The sequence below is a fragment of the Eublepharis macularius genome, chromosome 1 (assembly GCF_028583425.1).
Source record: "Eublepharis macularius isolate TG4126 chromosome 1, MPM_Emac_v1.0, whole genome shotgun sequence".
In the NCBI taxonomy this organism is placed as follows: domain Eukaryota; kingdom Metazoa; phylum Chordata; class Lepidosauria; order Squamata; family Eublepharidae; genus Eublepharis; species Eublepharis macularius.
The window spans coordinates 131,878,873-131,891,236 of NC_072790.1; the positions used below are offsets into that span (position 1 = coordinate 131,878,873).

Genomic DNA, 12,364 nt, shown 5'->3' on the forward strand with positions numbered 1-12,364 from the left:
CATAAGAACACTTTCCTGGGAGCAAACCCCACTGAGTAGGGTAGGATTCTGAGTTGCCCTGTTTAGGATGCCACTGTTAAACCCTTCTATTTGTGGGAAAATGTAACAGATGCCTTTCTTTCCCTTTGAAGACCACAATGCACTCTTACTCCTCCCTTAACTTATGCGCTCTTGAATGTGCAAACGCGGTCCTCAGTTTTAAATAACAACAGCCCAAGAATACTTAACGAAGTTTGCACAAAGCCTAGAAGAGGGGAACATGAACACGAGCTCCACACCAAGCTGCAAAAACATGCCCAGATCCGCTCCTGGCTTATTTGTTTGTTTACACACGAGTGGCTGGATTTTCTAGTTAAAGACGTGCGTGTTGTTCATAGCCAAGGAACTAGAACTCACGAGGCACTTTGCGGATTAAGAGCCACAGCTAATTGAAGGTATGATCCTCTCTGAGACAGCTGAGCATGCCCTTAGTGGAAACGGGACAGGATGAACGCCGGGCGGGCGGCTGAGAAGAACTAAAGCCCTGAAGTTACTAGGGAAAGTATGGAAAGAGGAGAAAAGACCAAGCGGAGACGCTGCGCAGGAGGCTAGAGCAGAAAACTCCCCTCGAGCTAGCACAGATGAGCGAGATGGGTTCTCTTTCTTACCCTTGGTCCACTCCACTACTTGCTTAGGGCTCCACTTGGTAACAGGCTCCATGCTTCTCGATCCAGGGCTCTGCCCTCTGCGCCCCGGAGCTCCCCGAGCCAGAAGGCAGCTCAGTCCGACTCCAGCGTGCTCTTTTCTCTCCGCCCAGAGGCCGGCTTTCCCCCCTTTCAGGCTCCCGTCGCACCAGGCAGCCGCCACCGCTCCCGCCCTCCCCGGCAGCCCCGCTCCACCTCCTCGGCCACGGCCCGCCCACGGCTCCTCCTCCACGTGCTTGGCGCTCCTGCTGGGAAAGCTGCCCTCGCCGCCCTCGGGTTTCTCTTGGCGCGCTTCGCTCGCGTCTCTTCGTTGCTTGAGGTTTTGCAGCCGCTGTGCCCCCTGCAGGAGAGAGAGAGAGAGAGGCGTTCTTTCCCGCGGCTGCAGCGCAGCGTGGAGGCTGGAGCGAAACTTCTGAAAAGCAAAGAGCCCAGCCCAGAAGACGCCGCCGCCGCCCACGCCGGCCCAGTGCTCTGTGCAGACTCTGGTGGGGTGGCCGTTGCCAAAGGCGCGCATCTGCCGACTTGGGAAAGGGGGTGGACAGGGCAGTGGAGATTTAGACTCTCTCCAGGGATCAGTGTTGGGATTGTTCCTTGTTGCGCAATGACGAAAGTTCAGTTTGAGAGGCAGGGGAGAACGCTAGTTTTTGTTATCGATTGTTTCCGCCCTCCTAACAGTAGCGCGCACGTGATCGAGCATGATGCAGTTACGACTGGAATTGAGGACTGCCTACAAAAAGAATAGCTGCCTCTGCCAATAGACGGGAGGAGGGGAACATAAAAACTGTGGAGAATTTGTTTTAAATGCTTTTATAAACAAGCAAAACTTCAGTTCTTACGGGGAGGTGAATTACTGGGAGGGTAAGCCTATGTTAATTCCGACTGTTGATGGGAACTCGACTGACGTTCCACCGACCAGTGTTCTACATACAGGGAATTTGGTTTTTTTATTGAGGTGTATTCAGATGCAAGTTTGCTTATTTGTGTGAGAATTAGGTTGGGGTTGCATCCTGACCGATACTGTAAATCCATAGTACAACACATTGAAAAAAGGTCTGTGAGGAATCATGGTAGGGAGAAACAAATTGGAATCTCCAAAATCTCATCAAAATGCTGAGCAAGCTGGTTTCGGTTCCCTCCACTCCCTCTTTTCTTCACTTTCAGCGTTCCAAGTCTGGAGCCTATTCAGATCTCATACAGCTGGGCGTGGGGGGGGGGGGGGCTGAAAGTCTTAAGATATGTAGAAACTCCTGTGTTTGTTGATGGCCTCATGATTGGCCCTTGACCATCAAATTCAGAGAGATCAGAATTTTATTTTCCTAACATTTGAGAAGTACTGCTCTTAATCTATTCGCCACACATTACAGAGGACTCTGCTTTTCAGCATAAGTGCTGGATTAATTTTAACATGTTCCTGGGTAATAGGAAATACAAAAGCAGTCTTTTCTATGATCACGTACCTTGTGAGGGGAGACAGCCCAAGGCTATTCAAGTTTACTGAGATTTCAGTCCCACTGTGGGCTTATTCTCAAAACAGATAGGGCCAAACTAGACATGACATCTGCAGGCAGCAGGTCCAGGACACCAACACTATCTTAGAGCTGAATTCAGCCGTTTAAAAATTCAATCCTGACCAAGTCTGCAGCATATCAGGACCAGGTGATCTCCCGCACTCCCATCGCTTTTTCAAGTGCCAAAAGAGGCACAGAGGGGGGGACAAGATTGCCTAGTCCTGCCACACTGCAGGTCCTTGCAGCTTTTTGAAATGGCTGGTGTTCAGCTCTAAAATGGCATCAGCTTCCACAGGTTGGATCCACAAGCTCTGTAACAATCATCTATCATGCCAGTTACCCAAGAAAGTTCACTGTTACCCACAGTGGTAACAATGCTGCTGTTATCTCAGGCAACAATCCTGAGATAACAGCAGGTGATAGATCGCTATCCCATGGTTTACTTTTGTACCCTCTTAACAAGTTTCCTAGTAAGCTCTAAGCTAAGATTCTCCTCCATTTGAACTGAAAAAAACCTGTTTCTTTGCTTCACATGAGATAGCTAGGGTAGAGCAAAAATTCCAGTGGTTTTTAATAGCTTTGTAAACCGCTCTGAGTGGGCGTTAAGTTGTCCTGAAGGGTGGTATATACATCGAATGTTATTAAATTGAATGTTGTTATTCTTCCTAGAACATGATCTCTCATTCTCCAAAAACAGGCAGCTCCAAAAAGACCACACATGGTCTTGGCCTCACCCAGTTTGCTCACATTTTGCTAGTTACTTTTTCTCCACACCATCTAAACATCACTGACGCAATCAAGAGGCCCAGTAACGTGCCTCATTGTGTCTAATTTCTTTGTTAGACTCGGCAGGTGCTGATTTGTTTGCTTGTGGGTATTTTTTCTAGTTTGTATGTATCTTTATCTTCTATTTATAAGTCATGCCTTCTGTTTTGTTCAACCACTTTCATCTATTTGTTAGCTTGAAACTCTTGATTTTTCTAAAACTGCAGTTGACACCCATTTGTGCGTCAACAGACATATTTCAATGTAGTTCCACAAATGGTGGGAGGACTTTTGCCAAGGTTTTCCCATCACAAATTCCCTCCTTCTACAGCTTCTTTTTTAAGGGAGAACAGTTCTTGCCTCTAAGGTATCAAGTTGTCCCACACAAAGTTTAATTTAATTTATTAGATTTGTATTCCGCCCTCCCCACGCGAGCAGGCTAAAGTTACATCAGATACCGTTTAAAACCATAAATTAAAAACATCCAGAGATAAAAATACCTAAATATATATCATATAAATATATATGAAGTTTGAATAACTTAAAATCAAAAAAAGAAAAATCAGAATGATGATTTTTTTCCTAAAAATCAAAACCACTGAATGTAGTGCATACTTATTTGAAAAGATCAACAACTGATTGAACATAGGCAGGCCGTTGTAGTGTTACTGTCATATGGTTCCGACACCCTGCAAAAAGGGGAGGCCCAGTTAAAATGGTCTGCCCAAAGAACTTCATTAATCCTTCTAGATTACAAAATATTCTGAGCTATTCTAGCATTCCAAACATATACTTTGTTGAAATTGCTGGGGGAGCTTGGAACATGAAGCTCCTCAAAATTGCTGTTGACAAAATTGCTCCTTGTTAATGTCTCCCACCCTTGGGATAGAAGACAGGGCCATCGTTTACTGTGGAGCTGGGTGACCTAAAGAATGCTGGAAGGTGCCTACAATGACGCTGGGGAAAAACCCGTAGTGAATCCAACAAAGCAAGCTATAGACTCCACTGGAAAATCTATGAGGCAGCAGGGATAGCAGCAAAGAAATATTATTTATGTGTACCATTGCATCAAGTACTTCACATCCCTCTCAACTGATTAAGGTATTACAACATTGCTGATTTTTAAAGCTCAGCCTTTATTGTCTCAGGAATAGACAAATAGCTATGGTACCTTTGCTAATAGTTTTGCTGATAAAATATGAATGTGCTCTGATTTGGATGCTGGTTGTAATATAGATGAAGCAGAAGAATTACCTAATTATCTGATCTGCTCATAGACCATTTTAACCTAGTTAGCGTGATGGATATTGACAGTTCCTGGGATCTGTGAAGGCCACCCCGTGCACACTAGATCCCTGGCTGCTAAAATCATGTAAGAACCACATGAATGAGCCCTCAATATATCATAAATTGTCATTAACTCATGGTACTTTCCATCCATCACTGAAAGAGGCAGTTACCTGTCCACTACTTAAAAAACTATCCCTACAGAAAAAGATGTAGCCAATTGTCACCTTATCTCTAATCTGCCTTTCCTAAGAAATGTAACAGAGCAGTAGTGGACCAGTTCCATGTCATCTCTGACATGCAAAAAAAAAAAGTCAAGATGTTTTGCCATCTGGGCATGGAGTAAGGGTCACTGGGTATGTATGTGGTGAGGGGAGAAGTATTTGAATTCCCTGCATTGTGCAGGGGGTTGGACTAGATTACTCTAGAGGTCCCTTGCAACCCTATGATTCTGTGAATTAAGACTAGTCTGGAATATGGCCCCACTTTGACATGGCCATCCTGGCCACCTGGATTCACACCATGGTAACACTGAGACAAAACTAATATAATGCACTTTACATAGGTCTCTCAAAGTCTACTCTGAGACCAGCTGGTGCAAAATGTTTCAGCATTATTATTATTAACAACTAGGCACAGAGTACATATTACTCCCATTTAGCAGTTACTCCACAGGCAGCTCATCAGCTAATGGGATCAATTTAAGGTATTAATCATCACACATGCAAAATTGTTCATGGCCTGGGTCCATCATATCTGCAGGACAACCTCCCATATTCCATCATGACAGCTTTGCTCATCTGAGCGGTGCCTTTTGCATGCACTTCCCATCAGATGGGCAAAACCAACAGCTGCTCATACAAACACATTCTCTCCTGTGGCCCCCACCTTTGGAATGGCCTGCTTGATGGAGTTAGGAAGGCTTCCATCCTGGCTTTCTGCACACTATGCAAAACTGAATTATTCAGGAGTGCTTTTTCATACAAGTTAAAGGGCTATGCTGTAATGAAATGTTTCAGAAAGATGTTTTGGTAAAGGTATAGTAATTGTGGTCTATACTACTGTGTAGTACATACTGTCAGCTGCTATAGGCATGATCCTGCTATGTAATTTCTGCCCCATTTAACATGTTAGTGCTTATGCTCCATTTCAGCACTGTGTGCAGATTTCTGCTTGTCTTCAAATTTCTGCAATCTAAACTTCTATTGCTTTGTTTATTTGGTGTCCCATTCCTGTTGATTCAAATTGTACAGCACTTCGAAATCCATGGCAGGTTATAAATGATGCAAATAAAAAAAAATTAAAGAGTGAATAGAAGCACCTGTCAGTATCACCGGTTTCCAGAAGCTAGTTAAAATATTTCAAAAATAGAATCTTATAATTACAAAAATTAAAATGTAGTGGCCTATGAGATATATGAAATGTTCTTGTCCTGTCCTCCCCCAAGTCCTACAATAGATTTATTGCTGAACAGTTACTATTAAGAAATGCGCTTGTGAAGCCCCTTGTATTCATTCGCTAGGATAGTATATACTTCTAAGGAGCTAAGTTTCAGCAAAAAGTTTGGAGGATTCCCTTTTGGCATCAGAGTTAAATCAAAAGCATAAATGCTCTTTCTTTGTAACCAGCCAGTCTCAAGCAAATCCTGAAAGGGGGGGGGGGAGAGAGAAAGGGTCTTGTACAAAACTATTGAAACAAGTTAACAGTGTTCTTTTATTGCCCACAGAGATGCTGAGTTTCCAGTAATAAAGAAGTTAAGATCCTTTCTTCCCTTCCCTTGAGATTATTCATCTGCTTGTGCAGAGCCACCTTTACTTCAGGTGGTTGCTTTTTTTTTCAATAGACAGTAACTCTTTAGTGGAAAAATCAACAAGGTGATAAGGAAAACATCACCTGCTGAAATTCCACTTCTTGTGCAGTTGTCAAAGGCACATAGAGCCAAAACACACGAGAAGAAATACCCAGGTTCAGCACGTGTTCTCTTACCTCAAGGTTTGCCAGGATCTGTAGGCGTCCTGGAAGCTTAAAGTTTAGCATTTACAGAGCAGCAGGAAGGGAAATACAGGCGCCTGTATTTCCCTTCCCCTTCCTGCGGCTCTGTAAATACTAAACTTGTTCTCTTACCTCAAGGTTTGTTGGGAAGTGTAGGTGTCTTGGCAGCTTAAAGTTTAGCATTTACAGAGCAGCAGGAAGGGGAAGGGAAATACAGGCGCCTGTATTTCCCTTCCTGCTGCTCTGTAAATGCTAAACTTTAAGCTTCCAGGACGCCTACAGATCCCGGCAAACCTTGAGGTAAGAGAACACGTGCTGAACCTGGGTATTTCTTCTCGTGTGTTTTGGCTCTTAGACTCTGCTCATCTATCTTTGCTAGAAACAGTTTAACCCAGACACTTTTTTCTGCTCTATTTAATGAACCTATGGTGGTTTCAAAGAGTCCTATTTTTGTTGTTGCATTAATGTTTACATGCAGTGCCAAGATGCTGGGAAAGATTTCCACAGCTCTGGTTCTTATTCTCAACAGATTCATGAGCCACACTCTCAGGGCCAAGCTACAAGTGACAAATGACACTTGAACGGCAAGTGTATTTCTCCCTGTTCACTTGCCCTCCACTCAATCCACTTGCCGTTCAAGTGTCATTCGTCACTTGTAGCTTGGCCCTCAGTTACAGAACAGTATCTGCTGGCAGCAGTGGATTGGGTGCAGATTAACAAAATGAAGAATCCAGACAACAATAACTGAGGACCGCTGCCACTTACACATTTCTAAGGACAAAGGGTTGACTACTGCAATGCCCCCTCATTAGGGTGACACTTGAAGAAAGTTCTAAACTGCATCTATTGCGGAATACAGCAGGCTATCTTTTTAAAGACGCAGGTTGCCACAAACATGTAAGACCTAGTTTGAAGAAACTGCACTGCACTTAATTTAAGGTTCTAACTATAACCTTTAAATGATCTAGGTCATGTATACATCTCATCAAACAAGCCTCCCTTCTGGATTAAGATTCTGCAAGGATTATACGTCATTGTATAATCACTGTTATGGCCTCAGTACTGTAGAACTCCTTTTTTAGGGAGGCTGCAAAATCTATATTGCAAGTAAATTTTATTTCAAAAAGGTTTTATAGATTTATGTTGAAATGTGGCTACTGGCTGTGGTTTCAAATAGTAATTTTAAATGTAATGATAATATATTTTGTAGTTGTTTTTTAATTGTAAACCACTCTAGGTTTTAAAAATGTTTTTCAAAATAAAATAACATTTTAAAAACTATTTTAACAGTTGTTCAAAAATTCATACAAGTGCTTCGGAGAGGATGTGTTGCTTCTCTGTATGGCTGGTGGGCGGTGTCATTTTATTTATTTACTTATTCAAGCATTTATACTCTGCTTTTCCACATAGTGGTGCACTGGGACATATGGAATGAGATGGCACTTCACTTTTTGCAGTGTGTGCTTAGGCATGCCAAACTGGGAGCTTCACAGGCCATGGTAAACTCTGTGGACCAAAGCTTTGTCATATCAGTAGTGGCAACAAAATCTGGGGTACTATCATAAGTTCTGAATCCCTAAAAATGTGGTTATGTGGTTTCTACTGTGGTTTCTACTGTGGTTAGACCACAGTAGAAAACAATACTGCCAAAAATGGTATCTTAAAGACATTTTTATGAAAAGCTGACTTGTATACAATATTAGCACAGCAAAAATTCACAAGATACAGATGAGTCAGAAGAGACCCTCCAGCCTGAAACTGCTGAACTACAATTCATTTACAAGCTTGACAATATCTCATTAGGTCTTAATCAAGACAGTGGAATCTTATTGAATCACTGGTGTTAAATTAGTTTAATTAACCTAGGAAGATTGTGTTATCACTTATAACTTCTTTTGTGAATAGTTACCAATCTTATCCAATAGAGGTTCGTATAGAAATTTTACCCAATACACTGCTTGCATTTCAATTACTCTACTATTTACAGGACGCATTGTCAACCCATCAGTATATCTACTGGCAAAGCTAGCCACATCCATACCATGGAGCCAGCCATAAAGAATATGCAAGGTTGTAGAAAACCTTATTTTATAAGGAGGTGGGGAATATGTAGATGTCACTAAATGCAAAATCCCAAATTTCAGGTGCCATGTTGCATTGCCATAGCAACTGAAAATAGCATCTGAAAATTGTAGGGGGGAGAAGGTGAGGAAGAAAGTTAGAGTTGCTACCGGTAGAAAAGGAAATGGAATTTACCTTCCCTACTAATGCTTCACAATTCCCCAACTTGTGTATATATAAACATGGACAAGGATGTGTTTCATGTATTTGATGAATTGGACTCTAGTCTGCAAATATTCAAGCCACAATAAATGTTATTTTTAATCCACAAGACTCTCTTAAAACATTTTTCTGTGACAAACACATTCTCTCTAATTTGTGACTATAGCATATAGTCAAAAAGAGAAAGTTTGGCTATGAGGAGACATTTTAGAGGGAAGGGTAGAAGCCTATTTCTCTGGTACTGAGGAGAACTCTTAAACTGAAAAGCTGCATTTGAATCATTGTTCTTGCTCTTCTGAAATGAGATTCAGAGACTTAAAAGTGGCCAGTGCTATTTACTCAGGTAATTATATCACACATTTGTTTCAGCATGTTTCCTCTTAAAATACTTGTTGATAGTAAGGCACAAAAATGGAAATTCCTCTCCAGTCTACTTCAATCAACAAAAGCATGTCAATCAATGTTTACTCCAAAATCTTAAACTGAAACCTGGTATAACCTTCAAATAACAGGACTCTCATCTTGTTGACATATTTTACTGCCAGCATGTCGAGTGACATGACTGGGTTGCTGGCACATGTAGAAATTTTTTTCCATACTTTGCATCTACTGCATTCATGGAGTTGTTTACTAAGGTCTTTCTGACTTCATTTCGAAAGCATTTCTGTCTGTACTTTTATGGCATGTTTTACAAACTAGAACCTGAACTACGATGAAAATCTGGTGCAGAAAATAATAAATGGTGGGTGCCTGCTACAAATTCTATGCATGTTTGCCCATCTTATTTTTTTAAAAGGGATGCTGATTTCAATACAAATGATTACCACTAATAAATGGGCAGCACAATCCTGAGGTCAACTGCAGCGATGAGAAACCACCGATGCACAAGCAACACCACTAGTGTGTTCCCTGTGGACATTTCTGCAGAGACAACTAAGAGCACACACCCCTCCACAAGGCACAGACAGCATAGCAAGCACACTAGAGTCCGTAGCAACCCTGGCAACACCTACCAATCAAACACCAACAGACAATGAGACATCTATGAATGGCACACACAGGCGCAGTCAATCACCACTCATCTATCCAACCAGTGTCCCCTGATGCCACACACATACCCCACAGAGAGCTAGCGGACATAGTGGAAAGACCAAGCAACAGTGCAACCCCAACAGAGGCATGTGGTCCAAGCAATCCCCCTCCCCCAGCCTATAGGGAAGGGCGCTCGTGGAGGACAGTCACAGGACACGCCCCTTCCCCAGCAAAAGCCTTACTGACTGCAAAAGTGATGCCCATATCCAGCCATCCATGCTCTAAACTATGCACACCCTTCTCCTGAAACAGTAAAAATAGACAAAAAAAAGACATGGCAGAGGCAAACCCACAGCCCTCCCCTAGGTCAGCATCCTAAGTGCTGGGCCAAGAGGTTAGGTTCAAAGGAGACAAATCAGCAGCCCTGACATCACCTCCAGCCACATGGGATCAGCCAGAGACCATTGCACAAATGGGCAGGGCTCAGTGGAAAGACACTGAGGTACCATGGGCAGGGCTCCTGGTTCAATTCCCACATGAGGAGAGAAAGAGGCAGGAGCTTAGAGCTGATGTTGTGCCCCTACAAACTGCAAAAGGAGGAACAGGCTGTCCCAGCCAATGGGCCACCCTGAAGATTCATCATTTTGGCTGAAATGCCATTTCATAACCCTTCTGTGCTACACCCATGGTAGTAGCTCCTTTCATCCACCCTGGGTTCCTGCACCTCCAGGCTGCAGGATATATCAGATGCCAGAAGTGCTGTGGAAGAGTGTGTAACTCCCATTCCATGCTAAAGCAGCACACACATCATTGGACCATTCACCAGCCCATTACCCTTCACACAACAGCCAGCAGAGTGTGGAGGAGAAGGGGGTGGGGAACTTTAAGATGCCACTGCATTCAGTGGCTATTAGTCACAGGAGATAGATGGTATTCTCTTTGTGGGGAGGTGGTGCTCTGTTGTCTTGGTGCTGGAAGGAAGGCAGTGGGAGGGCATCTGGTGTCCTGGACTCACTGACAGTCCTTTAGATGGCACTGGATTTCTAGCCACTGTGTGTGACAGAATGTTGGACTGGATGGGCCACTGGCCTGATCCAACATGGCTTTGCTTATGTTCTTATGTTCTTATGTTCTTATTCCTGCTGTGTTTTGCAGCAGAATGAAACACAAGTCCAGTTGCACCAGAAAGACCAACAACAGCAATCTCAGCATGGGCAGCCCCAAGTAAGAACCCACTCTCTTGGACATGTGTAGGGTCAGCCCTATGGGGAAGTCACTTATGGGTCACAGAGAGGGGTGTGGAGCTTGTTTCATCCACTCACAAAAGTCAGAGACAGAGTTGTAGAGCACCCCAGTCTTCATGAAACAGCAGATCGTCAAGAGGTCTGGTGAATGGGTGTCAACTTCTTCTGTCAAGTATGGCACCTGTGCCTTTGTGAGCTACTCATAGAGGACATGGGGAGATACGCTGAGCTGTCCCTAGCACAGGCGTGTGTGAATGAAATGGGTGCTGGTTGGAAAGTTGCCCAAGATAGGATGCTCCAGGAGTCAGGCTGGAACTGGTGGCTGAGCAAAGTGGCAGGAACTGGGGTCTCTAATTAAGCACTGTCAACACAGATGCTAAACAGCAATATGCAGCAATGGCAAACAACACAGACCCTGTGCAGGGCACAGCCATGCCTGTGGAGCCCTGGCTGCATCTGCAGTGCCACCCATAAGGGGGTTCCATTTGCCAGGGAACCCCTTGAGGTGCATGCTGTAACCATTCAAATGACACTCACTGATCTTGTGAGGAAGTGCTTTGCAACTGAAAGGGCTGTATCCATTGCTACTGCTAATAGGGCCCTGATCCTCAGTCCCATGGTTGCCTGCCCAGCTGGTTCAGAGAGCACAGTGGAGTGGTTGCCAAGCACCCCAAACCCTAATTGTAGTCTTTCCCCCTTCTGGGGAAGGGGGCACCCTGGTAAAAGAGTATGCTAACAGCCCAGTACAGGGTTCCCAGTATCCCCTGCTATCATAGGTAGTACTCCCATGTACACTTCCCTGGGAGTATGCCCCACTGCATTACATGGGCATGGTGGGTGGGCCTGGCATGGGTCATCCCCATAAACATGCACCATTAACCTCAATGTGGGAACCAGCATTGTCAGGGCAGTACCTAGGCTCATGTAACAGAAACGGGGAGTTGGGTACGGACAGCTGGGGTAGCTGATAGTTTTCTGAAATGAGGCACCTTAGTCTCACAGCATGTACTTTGTTCTCCCTTGGGGCAATGGTGTGATATACTCCCTCAGTGGTGCTATGTGCTCTACCTGTGCACAGCAGAGACCTCTGAGACAGTTTCATGCCTTGCACGAATCGTTAACCTACTGAATCATGGGCCATCTTGGCTGCAGTTTGTGTAGTCCTGGGGGCCTCTGATTGGTTGTAGCTGTAGCTGGCATCCTGTACACTTCTGAGGCTTTGGGGTGTGGCCCAGCCAGGGGAGGCATCTTGGCTTTTTCCATTGTATGGTTGCTTCTGGGTTATGTCGTGGCTTTTGATGTCATAAATTTCCACCAGTTTGGGGGGCATCCTCTTGCTGGGGTGGCTTACAGAGCTGACAACATCTTGCACCAGCATTGTTCTGTGGCACTGCCATGCAAATGCCTGACTGGAGTGCTGTGTCTCCAGTTGGCACATGTCAGAAATACTCTGGCATATCTTGGAGATACACCAGCACAACAGCTAGTTGGTTTTCTGTACACTTTCACACACACCCCTCTTGTGCTGTAAGAGACTCTTTTTTCACAAAAGAGTTGGCCTGTTGCATCT

General features: G+C 44.2%; 1 protein-coding gene across 1 annotated transcript in view; it reads right to left on the minus strand.

Moving 5' to 3' along the window:
- Positions 1-785, minus strand: part of CNKSR3 (CNKSR family member 3) — an 84,216-nt gene extending 83,431 nt beyond the window's left edge. The window contains exon 1 of the mRNA XM_054975220.1: positions 648-785. Within this exon, the coding sequence (XP_054831195.1) occupies positions 648-699 (52 nt within the window). The 5' untranslated portion in view covers positions 700-785. The remainder of the gene's footprint in view (positions 1-647) is intronic.
- Between the last annotated feature and the right edge of the window lie 11,579 nt (positions 786-12,364).